Below are 18,552 nucleotides of genomic sequence, written 5' to 3' on the forward strand. Positions count from 1 at the left end.
AAGTGTCCTTGGCATTCTTCTGCTGAGATAGTTGCCTCGTCCTCATGTATGACTCGCGTGTTTCACCATCCTCTGGCTCTCGTTTGTGCAACACAGTTGCTATTTGAGAAACAAAAAACTTTATGCTTCGATAAGAACCCTGATGACTTGATACACACTGCGTCAGCAAGAAGCAAAGACACTGCAGGTCATGCAGATCATACATGTGCTAAAATTAACGTGTTTTTAATGATTAATAAACAGAAAAAATAAACTGATTTGCAAATAATGCGCATTAATGGTATGATTATGATGGAATAATCTGAATAAACAGACCTGCAAATCCTGCTGCACCTTGCTGAATCTCACAGGGTAAAGAAGCTGTGTCGGCTCTTCACAGAGCTCCATCACAGTGGGTTTCCTTGTGGGGGACTGTGTATTTTATTGAAATACCTGACTTCTTGTGCCTGAGTTCAAGGTCAGCTGTCTCTCTTTCACTCAGGGCTAGCGTCGTCATAGATTCTACACAATATCCTGCCAAAATGGGCTTTAGTCAAAGTCTGAGCAAGCGAGTGTTAAGACCTAGAACCCCGTGGGCAGCAGGGCAATATCAGCAAACTAAAATATAACATTTATCTTTTTAGAGTCTGTCTTCTGACAACTCTTCCAAATAAGCCATACTTGTTCAATTAATCAATCGTTTTTTAATTGCGCTGCATTGAACTTTAACACGCTAACTGAGGCCTGTAGAGTCTCAGCTGTAGCTCTTGGAAGTTTTGTAGTTTCTCTGAACATGGTCTTACTTTGGGGTGAATTTACTGGGACGTTCACTACTGGAAAGACTGCTTTTACAGAGGTGCTCATGCTGGCTGACAATCAGTTAATCAAGTGCGTTTGTTCAGCTACTCACCATCTATGGAAGCAGAGAGGGTGGAGTTAGCTTTTCACAGGAGTGCATATATGTACAGTTATAATGGTGGATGTTATATTTAACAGAGAGTTTCAAATAATGAGGTCAGTGTCAGTGTAATCAAAACCTCAGATTTTTTAACTACTGTGATGGCACAGATTTAGAAAATATATGATTAATGACAGAAGATATGGTCATACCAGGCTCACAGCTCTGGCTGTGGGTACAGAAGCTCCACCCATGTGCTATCAAACCTTCTGCTTATGAGGGGCAGCCAATCACAAAACAGTTGGCTTAAAGGGAGAAAGAACAGCTCGTTTCAGGCAGGATCAACTGACGGGCTGCATAAAGGCCATGAATGTGATAAATATGGATTATTTTGAACAGTTAATCATGCAAAGCCACTCTAGTAGAGTCCAACAATGGAGCTGGATATGAGTGTAATAGAGCTCCCTTTAAGTTGATGTCCTGAGTAGAGTTGAAACTCCAAGCCAAAGGCTAAGCTGATGAGTTCCTAGACTTGATTTCACAGCATAGTACTGGTCATTTGTTAAAAGGGAAACTACTCTGGAGTTGTGCAGGTGTAGCTTCCAATATGTCTTAAAATCAGCCTTTTTCACATAAATAATAATGCTGATGAGTAGAGGAACCAGACACAGCATACAAGTGATACACCATTTATTAGATTATCTCACACATCCATTTTTCCCCATACCAGGTTTCCTTCAGTGCATTTCAGAGACCTGCAAGACAACCAGCAGAATCCAAAAACTAGGAGGATGTCAAAACCGTTAGTAAAAGTGCTCAGTCGAAGTCTCGACGTCAAGCATTGATTTAAAAAAAAAAAAGAAAAAAGAAAAAGAAATCAAACACACGTTAACAATACATACATCATTGCATTGGTCAGATAAGTAGGTGATGAGTGCCGTGCTCCTTGCTGGACGGCACACGCACATGAAGAGTTTACATAAGGCACCGAGATTTGAAGGGGGTAGCTTATCAATGGCAGGGTGGCTTTCTGCTCTCAGAACGTGTTGCTTTAGCAGGGAGGCGATACATACAGGATATCATGTATACATCACAGCACGGTAGAGTGGAATCAAAGAGGAAAACAAACACTGATTGAACATGAAGTACTCAAAGTGACTCCAGAAATAAGAAGGGCAAGCTCGGGGATGGACACACATTTAAAGAAAATATTTATTTACATTACAAAAGGAAGCAAATTTGGTTAAAAGCTTTCACAACAGACATTAGGAAATTTAAGTGAGTTTGCAATCATGCTGCAGGACTTTTCCAAACACTGCAAAACCACAAAGAAAAAAGGCAAAAGACATGAAGAGTGGCATAGCATTTTTTTTGTCCTTTTAAGAAGCATTCACCTGCGACTGAATCATTTAATTATTTAATAAAATTTGCTAATTTTCAGTCTACAACATGCTGTTCCAGCAACGTGAACTTGTCAAAAAAAACAAACAAAAACAAAACCCACATCAATATTAGCATTCAGCATTAAATTGAGAGCTGAAGCTTTGAAAGGAAACTTTTTGTGTTTCTAAAGGAATTTATAGTGATCATCAACAAGGGCGTACACTGACTAAACTTGGCGTTAAATTCAGTGTACGTGTTGGCTGGTTACGTGCTCATTTAGCTCTTTTAAAACACTGTTTTTTGGTCTGACCTACTTACCTAAAACTCTGCATCATAGTTGCTCACGAATGCACTACTAAGCACTTACAATGGGGAGTGTCAATGTGCAAGTTTTGTTCTTTTAGTGGTCTGTCTTCTTGAGAATTATTTAGCTTGTAAAGTGCAATTGCTGAATAGTGCCACAAGGTGGTGCCTCCTTCTGCTGTACAGACCTGAGGGGTGTACTATGAAGCAAGATGAAAGGATAACAAGCTAAGTTTAGCCTAAAGTCAAAGTCTTCAGCATCACAAAGGTGTGTGTGTGCGGGGGGGTTCAAACTGGATAAATCACCATGGCAACTTATGCCAAACAACCTGGTGTGGAGCAGGTTATTTTCAGAGCAGCGCTAATCTTAGCTATTGGCTCATCTCAGCTATTAGCTAATGTCAGCGATGTGCTAATCTGTTGCCATTAATAACTGTTAAAATGAAAACGTGATAAAGTAGGGAAGAAAGAAATGAGAGAAACACCCTTCAGCCTTGCCAGGGGTTGATGTTGTGTGTCCACCAGAGGGCACTCTGCAACTTCCCGCTGGCAACGTATTGGAAGCCACAAACAATAACCAACTGATCCAAGCAGACTGTAACAGAGTAATCCATTACTTGTGACAATAAAACAAGATTATTTTTGAACTGCAATGCCCTTAGTAACGGCTAATAAACAATCATACATAAACATTAGGGAAATCTCAAGAAAAACTAACCAATATATCAGATTATTTAAGTCATGAAATCCAATAACGTTCGAAGGTTAACAAAGTTGATTAGTACAACAGATGATCTGTGAACGTGTTTTTAGGTTGTTGAACTTGCTTTGTTGTACACCCCTCTGGAAATGTACGGTTGATGTTAAGGAAACCTCGTGGCACAATGCATTACTGAGGAAATGTTGCAAAAACACAGCACCCACTACTGGACACGGTAACTATTTGGAACTGTTGGAGAATTTTACCCATCACCAAACCCTAAGATAGATCTGCTTACAGCTTAAAGGGGAGCTTGAACTAAATTTTATGATTTAAACCCCCCCCCCAAAAAAAAAAACCCTAATAGAGTCATAGTGATGCCACCAAGGACATCTTAGGCTTCTTACGCACACCTGGAAACCCCAGGCAACCTCTCGTCACTGGGGGAGGGGGGCATATTTCCAAACTGCTTGGGGAGTGGTTCCCAGCAGTTGCAAGGTAAAACTGATCGCAAAGCGATATAGGGTGCTGCACCAATAACCTCTTTGTTATTGCTTCGGTGAAAGGTCGTGAGTAGTTGGTGCAAAGAAACGTTGGGTGTTATCCAAACAGTCTCCCAACTACTCTCTGAGCAGGAGTGAAACTACGAATTGAGAATGTGATGCAAACCGGAAATAGACACCGTTCAAATTCAAAGTAAAAGTACGCCTTATTACTGAAAACATGTTTTAAAGGACTCAACTTCCACCTTGAGGGTGAGCGGTCTCTATTACAGGCTTGTTTTGCACTCTTCATAGTTTCACTACTGCTCAGAGAGCCATTGCAAAGTGTTTGCAGACAAGTTGGTGTCTTCCAAGCAAACTATAAGCAACATGTTAGAAACTAAAGCAGTTCTAGTGCACCTTCTTTGCAACTGCCAGCACCACCTACCAACTGGTGGTTGCCATCAGGTTGCCAACCTGTCTCTAGGCCTATATGACTGGGGCCTTTCCTTCAGAGTGACAAGATAAATAAATGTATAAAATGAGAGTAAACACATTAAACGCAGTGCAGTCTACAGTAAACAGTGAGTGAATTCAGTGTTCAGTATTCAGATGCCGTTATTTTTTAATTTTTAGTACTTTTCTTTAAATCTGTCATTTTAAAGTACGTAAATTTCTGTAAGCACTGCTCAATGTGCTATTTTATGTATATACTCTGGGAAATTGCCCCGTTTAATAATTACTCTGGGAGGCATCCACTAAATGTTTCTGTACTGCTCAGATCAAAACACCACGAGTAAGTAAATACATCCAGTGACAGAGGGAATGACTTCTGTTTTATCAGCTCAAATACACAGATTCAGCTTTATGAGATGTATTCTCCAGTTACTTGGGGATTTTCTTTCCTATTTAAAGAAGATATTCACCAAAAGTCCCTTTATCCTCAGGTGAGACCACAGTTTAAAAAGAGGAGAAGAAGAAGAAACCATATCCAGGCGGATCATCCGAGTCCAAACAGAGTATCATTCATCAGATCATCTTAAGGCTGTGTAAATAGAGTACCATTACCTGTACAAGAATATGTTTTCATTGACATTAGATTATTTAAAAAAAAAAAAAACCCTAATCTGCAGTACAAAAACTTGTACTCTTCCTGAACATCATGTGAGAGATTCGAGAACACCTTCGGTCATGCCGTCTCGGTCCTTCTCCCCCCTCAGCGTCGCATTCGTCTGTACGTCAGTGCAGGTCATGCTTGTCATTTCATAACCAACGACCACATGCGTGTGTGCACGCAGACACACTCCGGCACACTCACACACACACACACACACACACACACACACACACACACACACACACACACACACACACACACACACACACACACACACACACACTCCTGAATCTACAATATCAACATCCAAGATAGGAGAGGGCTGAAGAAACTAGGATTTGAATGTAGAGTTTTTCCAAAGTGGCTTGTGATAAACCCAACCTTCACCCTGCAGGAGGAGAGACGAGAGTCAGTGTGGCATCACGTATCAGTGATAATGAAGCGTCTGCAGTGAGATAGCATAATTGTTTACCCTGATAAAGTTAGACAAAACACCAGACTCTTAAGTTGAGGCTGCAAAGTATTTGATTTCAACATTTTTGCCAAACAATGGGCATCAAACTAATGTGTGGAAACTCCTCTGAGAAGTTTTTTTTTTTTTTTTTTTAACTCATGCAATTCAAATATTTTGTGTATATAAGTTGTAAGATCTTCAATGTGGCAGTTATATGATTCAATATGACTTCCTATGCAGTAAATACCAGCTGCTGTATCAGCAGAAACCTAATAAATCACCACTGCTCACCTCTCTGTCAAAGTATCGGGTCCTCCAGGGGGTTTCTGTCTCGACACGGTGCCTCTCTTCTGTCCGCTGCCTCTCCTCGAGGACCGTCTTATGCTCAGTGGCTTTCTCGACGTCTTTCTGCCGTAAAGCCTCGGTCACGTGCTGCCACAGGCGCCTGCAAAGGATCGAAATGTTTCAGCAAACGCTATTAAATACACTGCAAGTTCGCTCCTTCAACTTCAATTTCATCTGACCTGGATTCAGTCGGTCCTTGCTTCTCTACTGGCCGCACGTGCTTCTTCGTCACAGGCAGCCTGGTGACGTCGACCACCCTCGTCTCTCCGTTAGTGAAGCTGAACTCCAAGACGCCGTTCCACTCGCCCTGTACGCGGCACACCACTGCATTGGTGGAGTTGTGCTTCACCTCTGCTGTTACCCTAAACGTGTGGTAGGAGGACCGAATTAATACAAACATGCAATTTTGAGGATTTGTTTAGATATAAACGCCCATCTTGGACACTTATTTTAAAGAGCTGCAGAACTGGCAATCAAAAACTCGTCTTACTGCCAACATCCCCAACTAGTCGCATCAGATGGCCGACCCTCCCAGAGTCTGGTTCTGCTGGAGGTTTCTGAATGTTAAAAGGGAGTTTTTCCTTCCCACTGTTGCCAAAACGCTTGGTCATGGGGTTATAGGATTATCTGTTTTCTTTGTATTACCGTAGGATCCTTACCTTACAACATAAAGCTCCTTGAGGGAACTGTTGTTGTGATTTGGTGCTATATAAATAAAACTGAATTAAATTGAATACTGTCATAGTATTGCTAGTAGTTCACCTGGTCACATAGTCAAGTTCGGTTCATTTAGAGAGCACATTTCATTGAATGAATGAAAGCATCGTCTCAATGACCAAATAAGGTCACCTCTGGGGGTTTTTCTGCTTTTCAGTTTGAAGTTAAACTTTTTTGTTTTCCAAGAAACGAAGCAGTAACTGCTTGGAAGTTGTTGCACTTTGGTGGTAAATAAAATTGAGCATCATCAGCATAACAACATAACTTTCTGAAAATGGATCCCAATGGGCAAAAAGGAACACAAGCTCATAATCTGATACGATTCAAACCACATATATTGATATAATGACAATCATTGCAACCACATTAAATACATTTCTTTTACTTCTTGTTGTGGATATAAAAACTAAGACTTACTTGTGTAATTTGCCTCCATAAAAGGGTTTAGTCTGGAAAGTAATGACTGCCGAGTAACCCGACTTGGCGCAGTTGATGGTGACTTTGCCGCCAAGTTCCACCCAGGGAACGGTGAGGATGGAGCGAGCATAGGCGCAGGGCAGCGTGAAGGTGTACTCCTCATCGTGCTCCAGCAAATACAGACAACCTGGAAGAATAAATACAGAAACAAGAGTTACAAGGTTTCTGCCAGTTGTAACAAAGAGATATGAGGGGTGTACTATGTAATGTATTACCCAGCAACAATAAATAAGAATACAGTCGAATCTTTCTTTTGTCTTTTTCCACCCTGTGGTATTAATAATGATAGAAATATCCAGGAAAATACTCAACCAAGTCTGAAATGTTAGTATTGCAACAGCCCTACCGCAGAAATGGTCAAAAGGAGCCTGCAGCCCAACAAGGATGACGGCAGGTTTAGGTCAAATGGTGATGGTTGACTGATAAACAACATCAAGAGCAGCTGGATCTCACAGGTCGGCTGTACCACCTAATTTTGATGCTGCCACCTGGTGACGGTAAACAGCAATGGCATGTAGACGACAGTCTGCAAAGCTGTGCACAGCCTCTGCACAATACCGACGCACAACCACGACACTTCCCTTATTTGTCTGTACTGGGTGACAGAGGAAATGACAGAGATGCTTCTGTGGTTGAGGCCCTACACAGTAAAGTACAAACATGTCCTGTCCTACATTTTTATTAACAAGGACAAGAGAGAAATACTTTTATTAAGAAATGCATTAATAGTCAAATGAGAATGTACACCAACTATGACACCTGATACACCAGAATTTAGTCCTAAATTAATTACACTGCTGCTTTTGGTAATAAGAGGGCTTTAAGATAAAACTAAAACCAAACTGAGGAGTAAGGGAGTTGGGGGCACCTCACTTCTATTGTCAGTTACAGCTGTGTATGGAAAGGCTTTTTTGGCACTGCGGCCTCGAGGTCTGAGGAGGAGGTGAGATAGCGACTTGCCAGCTCCACAGCACACATCATGATATTGTGCACGTGAGAAGAGAGCAGGTAACTTGCCAGAACTCAGCATGCTCCACCTGAGCCAAACAGATTACTTCCAGCAGTGAAAACACATCTGAGGCGGGCCATCTCTTGCTTTCTGCTACACGTGAGAAGTGAGAACTTTAGATAAGAAGCCAACCTGATTCTGCTGACGCCATCTCGAGTTCATGTGTGAAAACATCTAATGTTTCCAATGCAGCGCGCCCCTGAACTTTTTTAGACATCCAATCGAGGTGCAGGTGAGAATTAAAATGGGGAGAAGTCAGATCAGACAATAAATGCTCTACACTCTCTCTTTATTCAGCAAAGCCTGTGTGAATGAGAGTGTAGAGGAGCTAACCCCCCGCTGCACTCGCTGCTGGTGAGCGGGCCTCCTACATGTGCTCTATGTGTAAAAACAGCTCGTGTTTCCACTCCTGCTGCCAACCTCGCAGAACACAGTTTTTTTAAAAATTGTGCTGCCTTACCTTCCCCCACCATCGATACCCCAATGGACATGCCCATGAACTTGCTCTTGGTCCACACATGTGTGTTCACACACATCCGCCTCTCCTGGCATTCGGCGTAGAAACCAGACACAGGGGGATGATGGGAAACCTGCTCCGCCACAAAGCGCACTTGGTAGGAGTCCTGGCTGGAAGCAGTGGGGTCGGGGCTTCCCTGTGAAGGCTCCTTGGAGGCGTCTGGTCTCTTGGGCACCTTCCAGGAGCAGTGGAAGGTCTCGCCAATGATGGGGTTGTAGGGTTTTTTGGCAATGGCGCCTTTGCGGCCCTCGTGGAAGGAGGTGAGGTAGTACTCCACAAACCGGACCATGCGGTCCTCCGGACTGCTGCCGTCTGTGATGGTCACAAAGAGATCCGGATGGGACATGAAGTCTGCGTACATCTCCAGCAGAGAGCGCTTCTCGAGAATGAAGGTGGGGAGGACCACCTACAAGTAAAATGGACAAGAGAAGAGATTTTAAATCACATCTTCTGGAACATACTGCATTAACAAACTGAGTCTGAGGATGCTTCTAAATTAGCTCAGGTTAGGCAGAAAAATATAGTGCAATGAGGAAGTGAAAAGACGTAGACAGGACGTGACCCTGCGGATCATGGGGTGTTTACTAGAGTTCCAGCTGAGGTAAGCCAGCGGACCCATGAGATAAATCAGAAACTCAAGAGCAGGATATCGAACTACAGGAACAAACTGACACTGAAAGATAAGAGTGTCAGCGTAAGCCTCGGGTCAGGGTGTTTAAGCACGTGTCCTTGACAACTAATTACCAAGAATGAGGAGCTTACTTCAACCATGACTCCTTATCCTGCCTCAAAATGTGGTTTTTAAACAGCTTCAATTACTTTCATGGGCGGCTTTAATTCGAATACAGCACTGTGCTACTAGATATCAGCCTCATCACAGGCTGATATTTAATAAGCATTTAACTGTGACAAATATCTGTTGCTGTCTGCATAGACAGAAATTCACATTTAACAATTACATTTTCATTGATCAGCCTTCCTGTTCTACAGGCCAGCTGAGTCGAGTCCCTTCGAGTTGTGCTCAATGACAGAGACTCATTCAGACTGATGGCGAAATGTTGGCAATCTGTCTGCATTTATAAATCAGACAGCAGTTATTTAAAGACCTTTGAAATCTCTCAGAGGGATTGCAGTCGGTCCAAGTCACACTGCAAAGGTGCAGGCGACCTGCGCAATCACTTTGTGATCAAACGTGGTCATGACTGTGCAACACCCTCAAGCTCTGGGCAACTGATTATCACCACAAGCTACAGTCAATTGCACAATGTGAAAAATTCAACTTAATCACCAGGCAGCCGCTGATTATTATTTTCTCTCTTTGGTGGATGTAAGGAGTTTGTCCTTTTCAGCCATTAGCTTGATCTGAATTGTCAAGCTAAGTGCGCCCAATGTTGGATAATGTGTTAGTTTGCTTAGCTAACATTATGTCTGGATGATGGTGCATGAGATGATCCCTTTTGTTCCTAGTATTCCAAGAATATTTAAATTTATTTAACAAGATAAATATTTGTTGTCCCTGTATCGATACAATATCACAAAAAAATCACAAAAATATTGCGAAAAGATCTCAAAAAGCAACACATCAGGCCACGATCTAAAGAAACAGCTGAGAAACAAAGTCAGTCAAAGTCAGTTCTCATCCCAGGAAGGAATATTGTTCATCTGGATGTTGCTTTTTCACTGGGACAAATGTTTTGTCACTAGATCTGCAAAATGACCAAACTATAGGGATATAACTTTTTCCACATAGGACCAGGTAGGTCTGTGTTACTTTTTTGTTCCTTAATAAATGATTTAAAGAATTTAAAAGCTACATTTTGTATTTACTCAGATTATCTTTGTCTAATATTAAAATTTGTCTGATTTAAAACATGCAAGTCTGTCAAATATGCAAAAAAAGAAAAATCAGGAAGGTGGCAGATACTTTTTCACAACAGATGCAGGCAATAACCAACATGTCAGTGTTAAGCCATAGTTCTTTCTATTTTCTGTTAAACAGCTAAGTTACAAAGCACCAGTACACCAGTATCAGCGTCTTTGACCGTTACTGGACCATAAGGACTGATCAGGACACAATGACTGCAGTAAATGATGTTGATCTTTTTGTGTTACATTAGAAAAGTTTGCAGGGTTTGTTTTTTTTATAATGATGCATGAAAAGCACAGGAGGATTTATTTTAAAAAACAAACAAAAAAAAAACAACCTAAGAAGTGAAAGGCAGTGTTTCTGTGTAACAGTTGCTGAGTCAAGGCTGAAATACGTGTGGAACAATCTTACCACATACTTTTAACTGTGTATCAGTACACTGTTAAAAAATGGTTTATTTAGCTGCAGATGAACATGGTGTGAACTCCTCATTTTGGTTTATTCTTTACCAGAATTCTGTGAAATTGCATTCAAAACCAATCAGAAGGGAATCTTGGCAGCATTTCACGCCTCACTGTGACGCAATGTGCTTTGAACTCTGTGTTTATTGATACAAGAAACTCCTCTCGCTCCGGGAAAATCCTCCTCTGTTACAGCCAAGCGAGCCTTATCAAAGACCCGTTCGTGCTGGCGTCTCAGAGGGATTGTTTTTGCTGATATGGGAACTTGACCTACCCGCGTGAGGTCCATCCCCAGCTTCAGCTGCGACAGCAGGTGTAGGATGACGCTCCGTTCCTCCTCCACGGCACCCAGGTCCTCCTCCTTGTCCGTAAAGGAGTCCTCCAATTCATCCTCTGCATCTATGTCTTCCTGTTCCTGTGAGGAGAGAGGAGGGAAGAAATTAAAGTTTTTTTGTATGACTGATTTTAAAACGAGGCAGTCTCACAGAGCATTAACAGAAAACTGCAACAAGCATGACACAGATAACCTCTCCCCTCTCCCAGTCTTACCCCGGAGAAGTTGCAGGACTCGGGGCTGCTGAGCTCCAAGCGGTTCCCCTCCAGCGGGCCCTCACCTGTTGCGAAGCTGCCCAGAGAGCTGCTGCCATTCTTCAGGATGTCGGGCAGTTTGGGCTCCAGCCACTCAATGGTGGGTCCTGCAGTGGACGGGGAGTGCACAGGTGCAGGTTCAGAGGTACTCATGGTCCTACCCCTCCCTCCCACCCGACCGAGGCCCCCCTACATGCACAGGTAGCGCTAAGCTCGGCCCACCATTTACCGCACGGCGCCCCGCAATCGCCTTGCAGCTGACCGGGCAGAGCTTCTGCTCCTCAGAGAGCTGCCGTCGACCAAAAGAGTGTAACCCAACTCCTCCGTGAAGACAGGTATCAGGATACTCTGGAAGCATCCCCCACCCCGATTGGCTAAACCCTCTCAGTATGGCATCCCCCCCCTCCGCCCCCTTTAAAAGTACGTATAGCAGAGGACAGATCTAATTCAAATTCACCTTGTGCGTCAGAAGACTTAATCTGATTGGCTGCTGTGGCGAGTCCGGCCTGATGAAATATACATCGAGTAACGAGATCCGCTGTGGAAAAAGTGGGACGAGTTTTCCGGCATTTTAACAAAAGATCAGCGAGTCTCCTCTCCTTCACCTTACTGTATGATTTTTAATGTGAAGCTTAAAAACAGAGCTGTCCTCGAGGTGCTGCGGATGGATATTTAACCATCTGAGATCCAATTACCAGCGAGACAGGTGGTACAAACGGGGACAGGTGACCCCATCAATAATGCAGAATAATTCCAGTGTCCGGCCAAACTAACCGCCTAGATTGGGTGCAGACACTGAATGAGCAAGACTATGATTTGTTCTTAGGATTGCGTGCCCAGTAGAGACATAAATATTTAACACCCACTTCCCAAACATCATGTATTTACTGAACTTAAAATTTAACTTGAGTTTATATAGAATTTATTTAACCCTTTATTGAACCCATGGTCAATTTTACTGGTAAATATAAAGGGTTGGTCAATAAAGGGATAAGATGGAGGTGGTGCAGAGGGACAGTGTTTGGGACGACTCAGTACCACAGTAGCAGGTGATTTTGACCATAAAGCACCACGAGGGACTCAAAATTACGTCAAAACTACAATTGACAGGTGGCCAGAGGTTCCTTCAAGTTGAACAGGTGTGTTTCCTTCCCATTGTCACCAAGGGCTTGCTTATAGGGGGTCATATGATTGTTGGGGGTTTGTGTACTATTGTAGAGTCTTTACACTACAAAATAAAGCCCCTTGAGACAAAGTTGGAATTTAGTGCTATATGAGTTCAACTAAATAAAGTTGCGTGTCCATGCTGCCTGAACACAATACAGCAATAGAAACCATGTCAAATGTGCAAACTGAGAAAGAAAATGTTTCTATGTTCTATGAATAAAATGCAGGTTTATGAGGTTTGCAGATCATTTTACAAGCCGTCCCACCTTTGTAAGTATTCTGTTTGTAGAAACTCGTGCTGGCCAAAAGCTCTCTGACTGCCAGCCTGGGTCCAGATGAACTAAACTGAGTTTGAGCTTTTAGTGTACCATCATTAATTAGCACACCCTTAACGTAATCCAGGTACTTTAACATATACAGTTCAACTTACGTGTTGTTACCTTTTGTGACAAACACAAAAGGTAACAACAACAACCCACCACATCCCTCCACGTACCTCCTAGGGAGCTTCTCTGTCGGGCCACCTGCTGCAGGTGGAGGATGTGCAGGCACTCATTGAGGCAGTTCATGGTGGCCATGGAAGTGGCCTTGAGCATCAGCAGGTCCTGGTCCAGGGGGGAAAGGCCAGGAGTCACAGGCAGGCCCTCAATGCCCTGCATCAGGTCTTTGTGCTGACCCTGGGCTTGGCTCATCATCTGGAAATACAAGGATGTCGTGGTTATTTTTAATAAGGGCAAAGCCTCACAGGACCGTGATTAACTACCTGTGCAGGCAGCTCTGCTGATTTTGACTCAGTGCCTTTGTTTAACTATCACGTTCTGATTAATTCAAGGGAAAAACATATTTACACCTTGCTGATTAGAACAAAAACCTGCTGTATCCCACTCAAGTTAAATAAACATGAGAGTGCCCCCTTGTGGACAATCTGCAGCATTAAACTGGCTCAGAGAGAGACTACTAAAGCTCATGACTAAACAAATCTCAGTGAGCTAAAGTCCTGCTCTAAAGCGCCTCTTAAATATTTCACATTCACCGCTGCGTGCCTTGTAGGAACTAAATGTTTCTTGTACTTTTTGCTTGTACTTGGCCTTGAGTTTAAACTTTAATGAAACATTGTAGTGAGTGCCAGCACTGCTTTCTGTCTGCTCATCTTGTCCAAACACGGCGCCTTCATCCAGTCTTTTTAATCATCATAAAATGTAGCACGCAACTAGCGTCCCTTGGGATTTAGCCCCCACTGTTTGTGTCTTGGCTAAAAGTTCCCCCCAATCGGTGAGTTATGACTTCTTCAGATCAAAGTGTACCTCTCTTGCGTCCATCAGGTGGTCGGGCAGCAGGGACCTCTTACTGGAGTAGGCCGACGAGCCTCTGACCTGCGACCAGCCAAACAAAGAGGCGGGGTTTTGGCTGTGCCGGCGCATGGACATCGGGGAGCTGCCGCTGCCCTGAGACGCCGTGGAGTAACTCCGGGACTTTGACGGAGGCTGACTCTGAGGAACGGAGACCAGCACAGTCATTACATTTATGGGTCAGCGCAGTGTTTCTAGCTATAAATGAGACGGGGTGTATTGCACTACCATATTGTTTTTTCAAAATAAAAGCTTTCAAAAACATTTTATAAGCAGTGTAAACTACTGATATTTATCAGGCTTTTTCATGGCCCCTGAACTCCATACTGTTTCCTCAATTTGTAAGCGTACGTAAACAAACAAAAAGTTGTTTTTTTTAAATGCCGGACTAACAGCACAAAACATGCTGAAAGTATATTATTTTATAAAACACTTTTTATTTTATTTTAGTAAAAGGGAAAAAATCCTGTTATGTTTTTGGGTTTGTTTTTTTTTTTTCATTTTTTTTTGAATCTCCAAAACTGGCCCGAACCTTTGGTTCAGTTTTATTTATATAGTCAAATCAACAATTGCCTAAAGGTGCGTCATACTGTAAGGTAAAGACACAAAGAAATAATACAAAGAAAACAGAAAACAGACAATCATATGACCCCTATGACCAACTTAAAAACTTAAAAGTCCAAACTTCTAATTTTTCAAAGCTGTCATTGGGCCTGGATCACCGTCTTTACCAGGCCAGCTCCGGCTCCCAGGCTCTGTGGTTTATAGCACTTAAAAACATTTTTCTTATATTTTTGCACATCTTTGCTCATTTTTCCTAAACTTGGCCACCTCCAGACCATTAAAATGGGCCCCGGGCTGCACAGCAATCTGGAGATCAATATCCAGATCAATACTGCTGCTTGCTGCACTTACAAACAGGCTGGAAGCTGATATTTCTTTACATAAACACCGATACTGTTCTAACTCTGTTGGATTGCCTCCTTTGGCACATGTGAAAGGAAAACAGGAAACTGTCACATCCGCTCATGAGTCATAGATTTTGCTGAGGAAGTTTTTACAACACCCTAACAGTTTTAATACCAAAGTACTGTCCGGCTGTTTCACTGCTGCACATTTATTGACAGATCAGCAGCCATTTAAGGGCCTTTAGAGCCTAAAGGTGTGCAGCAGCATGGGTTTTCTGCTCCAAAAACCAAAAAAGACTAATGAAAGAGCATTGTGTCACTGCTCATCAGCACAGAAAAAAAATGATGATTTTGACTTTGACAATGATGTCAAAGATGGACTTTGAAGTAAAACATAGCTGTTCATGGTTTACAAGCCTTTAAAGACAGACAGGACTGACTGAGCTGCTGTCTCTGGAGTGCACATTTCACATCGGATGAGTTTTCCAGGTTTTTACTATAAACTTCTTTTTTTTTTTTAAAAATCTGCAAATATGCTAATATGCAAATCTAGATAAAGATCCTGGACATGAAGGTAAAGTACAAAGCTTCATGCATCAAGGCAGCCATACGCCTTTAGCTTTTATTTTGTAAGCACACCGAGTTTTGAGCTTATGAAAATGTGTTTTCTGCACAGTCATCACTGCTCGCAGACACAAATATCTGCACAAACTGCTCACACAGCTGCAGACGCATTATCTGATAAGAGCTTACAAAGCAAACTTTAGCACGATTTCATGCCAGTCAGACTTCCTTCTCTTTCCTTGTTGCTTTAGTGGTGCTTCTGTGGGCTTACAACATTGTCACTTCTCTCTCTGCTTTCACGTGTTTCCTTACAGAAAAATGGTGGTGTGCCCGTCTACAAACTGTATGCAGCGATCACGACCCTTCTAATTTAGAATCGGTTAGATTTAGTAAGAAACACACAGATCGGCCATTACCTGAGCCATAAATCTGATGGCGATTTTGACTCATCCTTTCAAGGATAAGAATATTTCCACAGACATAATGAGTGCAATGAACTCATTGTTATGTTCAAGAAATCAGTTTGTGACATCGTGTGTTAATCTTCTCAAAGCAGCCATGAGTTGATGAGTACACTGTGGTTATAATTTTTGCTGCAACCAAATGTTGCAGCAAAAATTGAGACTCATCAGATCAGGCAATGTTTTTCCAGTCTTCTATTGTTCAATTTTGGCAAACATGCGTGAACCGCAACCTCAGTTGCCAACAGGACAAGAACCAGATGTGGTCTTCTGCTGCTGGTGAGATGCTCTTCTGCATACCTTGCTTGTAACAAGTGATTGTTTTGAGTTACTATTGTATTCCTATGAGCCTGAAGCAGTCGGGATATTTTCCCTCTCTGATCATTCTCTGTAAACCCAGGAATTGGCTGTATGGGAAAATCCCAGCAGATCAGTAGACCAACAAACCAAGCAACATTCAAAATCACTTAAATCACCTTCTTGCTGATGCTCAGTTTGAACCTCAGCAGGCCATCCTGACCATACTCTATGTGTCTAAATGCATTGAGCAGCTGTCATGTGATTGGCTAATAGGATACCTCTATTAACAAGCAGTCATCTGATATATGGGGTTTTCTCTGTATTATTGTGGAGTCTTTACGTCTGTGAAGGTTCTCAGTCTTCCAGGTCATCGTAGTCCAAGGAGCTTGGAAAGAAAAGCGTGGAGTCTTCACCTTACAATATAAAGTGCCTTGAGGTGACTGTTGTGGTTATTTGGTGCTACACAAACAAAATTGAATTGAACTGAACTACTGTGTCATTATATCCAACAAAAGTGTAACAGGCAGCCTGCCTCAACTGATTTTTATTTTTGACTTTTTTGTTTTTATCTTAATTATGCTTCTTCTTTTAAAGATAAATTTTTAAAACTATATATTCTTGACAGAAGAATGATCCAGTGTAAACCAACCATGGTACAAATTATGGTCATGTGCCTCTTTTCAGGTATAAACACACTCGGCACTGTCAGTCTTACCTTCCCCATGGCCTCTGTGTGGTGCTGCGTGCAGATCTGTAGCCTGCTGACCCAGTGCTGCCTCTCTTTGGCATCAGAGGCTGACACACACACACACACACACACACACACACACACACACACACACACAGGAGAAGAAGAACACAACCTTGTTACAGTAACTCTACAGTAATCATACTCAGCATTGATTCCTGTGTGCTTCTGCATCACCGGCAGCAGATAATGGAAAAACATCCAGATCAATACAGCAGGAACAAGATGGAAGTTAATGAGAGCAAGGCTGAGCTTTAAAACAAAGAAAAGAAAAAGTAGAATGGAGGCATCAATAAAAGGTGGAGAGCTCAGGAAGGAGCACAGAAGCACCAGCTAAAGCCAAATTAACTTAGAGCACTCATGGCTGCCAGATCCTCACCCCTGAGCTTGTACTGCTCCCCACTGATGGCATTGACAGTGAAGGTATGCGAGTCCTCATCACTCGGGGAAATGACGGCCCCCGCCAAAGGGAGCATGCCACGGGGCTTCTGTGGCCGTGACTGCTCATTGACAAAATACTCAAGCAGGCCCGCCTCGTTGTTCAAGACAAAGAACCTGAAATCAAACAACACTGGCTTAGTCTGCTGTCCATGATATGACTTTTTAATCACAGTCACACCTTACATTTTTGTTTGGTAAGTTAGAAACACATAAACACACACACAAAGGTACTTTGTCCCTATAAAACTGTAAGGTCTTTAATGCTCATTGAGATGACTTATGTCACATGAAGTTGGGTCAGAACTCACCTGTACTGCCAGCCTGTCACCAGGTTGGTATATTTCATCAGGTAGCCATCAATATTCTCCATGTGATCGCTGGTATTATGGGGCAAAAGGAGACACTCATAAAATGATACAGGCAGTGAGCACACGCCCATAAACACAGCAAGGTAAATACACAATTCAATCACAGAGCATTCCTCTGACTCAGCTTTTATACCTGAGAACCAAATACACACTTAAACACTACTGAAAAAGAGTAGGTTGTTGTGCTGTCCGGGTCAACGAAGTGCTCCTGACAACACTAAATTAGCTGCTAGCGGAACAAACTAACCTGTACTGCCAGCTTTTGGCACTCGCTCTCCCCGAGCTCGGGGTCCTGTTCTGGGGATATACATCCAGCTTGCCTTCGTTTTCCGTGATTCGGATCGTCGTGGTTTCCCCTTGCATAGTCACTAGCAACGACACCTCCTCTGGACGCAGCTTGCTAGCGCTAAGCTAACCTGTAAAGCCAGCCAAGTCTACAGAGCTGATTTTTTTTAAAGGACGGAGTCTCTCTTACTGGGAGGTCATCGCTTAACGAAAAGCACCACCGAACAGGCTACACACGCTGGACTGACAACTGGCCGATGACAGCTGAAAAAACATGGTCTGATCTACTGGAACTGGGAGTAGCTAACAGACTGCTAGCTAGCCTGATATTTACTGGCTTCGGTTGGGGACACGGTCATGTGACTCACCTTACAGGAGCGTTTCCGCATTGAGATATATAAGATATATAAAAATATAATCATTTATGATAAACAAAAAATCCATCCAACCAAAAAAGAAAACAAACAATAACAACAAAAAAACGTAAAAGAGGCGTAAATGGTTAAAAAAAAATTGAGGGGATTAAAAAGCCGCAATCTAAAACGGAAATAAATGTTTTACATAATAATTTTATAAAATATTATCAGATTTTGTGTATTAAGTAACAAGAAAGAACAACAAATAAATTAGTTTTTTGTTATTTTTATACTGACTGGTAAGTATT

At 42.4% G+C, this 18,552-nt stretch overlaps 1 protein-coding gene across 1 annotated transcript; it reads right to left on the reverse strand.

Annotated features, from left to right (window-relative positions):
* Nucleotides 1–1,550: 1,550 nt before the first annotated feature.
* LOC101472859 (oxysterol-binding protein-related protein 11) lies at nucleotides 1,551–18,259 on the reverse strand. The gene is made up of 13 exons (XM_004562586.4): nucleotides 17,851–18,259; nucleotides 17,544–17,612; nucleotides 17,174–17,349; nucleotides 16,762–16,841; nucleotides 13,769–13,954; nucleotides 12,961–13,159; nucleotides 11,259–11,404; nucleotides 10,984–11,124; nucleotides 8,325–8,787; nucleotides 6,796–6,982; nucleotides 5,841–6,023; nucleotides 5,608–5,761; nucleotides 1,551–5,250 (listed from the first exon to the last, which is right to left on the reverse strand). The coding sequence occupies exons 1-13, from the start codon at nucleotides 17,964–17,966 to the stop codon at nucleotides 5,194–5,196; spliced, it is 2,157 nt and encodes a 718-aa protein (XP_004562643.1). The 5' UTR covers nucleotides 17,967–18,259; the 3' UTR covers nucleotides 1,551–5,193.
* Nucleotides 18,260–18,552: the final 293 nt, after the last annotated feature.

The sequence above is a fragment of the Maylandia zebra genome, linkage group LG23, assembly GCF_041146795.1.
Source record: "Maylandia zebra isolate NMK-2024a linkage group LG23, Mzebra_GT3a, whole genome shotgun sequence".
NCBI classification, from domain to species: Eukaryota; Metazoa; Chordata; class Actinopteri; order Cichliformes; family Cichlidae; genus Maylandia; species Maylandia zebra.

What these genes read in the sequence shown, in the direction of transcription:
- LOC101472859 (XM_004562586.4), bottom strand. Translation starts at nt 17,966, where the DNA reads ATGCAAGGGGAAACCACGACGATCCGAATCACGGAAAACGAAGGCAAG. An exon ending in ACCTGATGGACGCAAGAGAG is followed by an intron (nt 13,160 to 13,768) that starts GTACACTTTGAT and finishes TTGTATTTCCAG; the next exon opens with ATGATGAGCCAAGCCCAGGG. An exon ending in CCCGATACTTTGACAGAGAG is followed by an intron (nt 5,251 to 5,607) that starts GTGAGCAGTGGT and finishes CTCCTCCTGCAG; the next exon opens with GGTGAAGGTTGGGTTTATCA.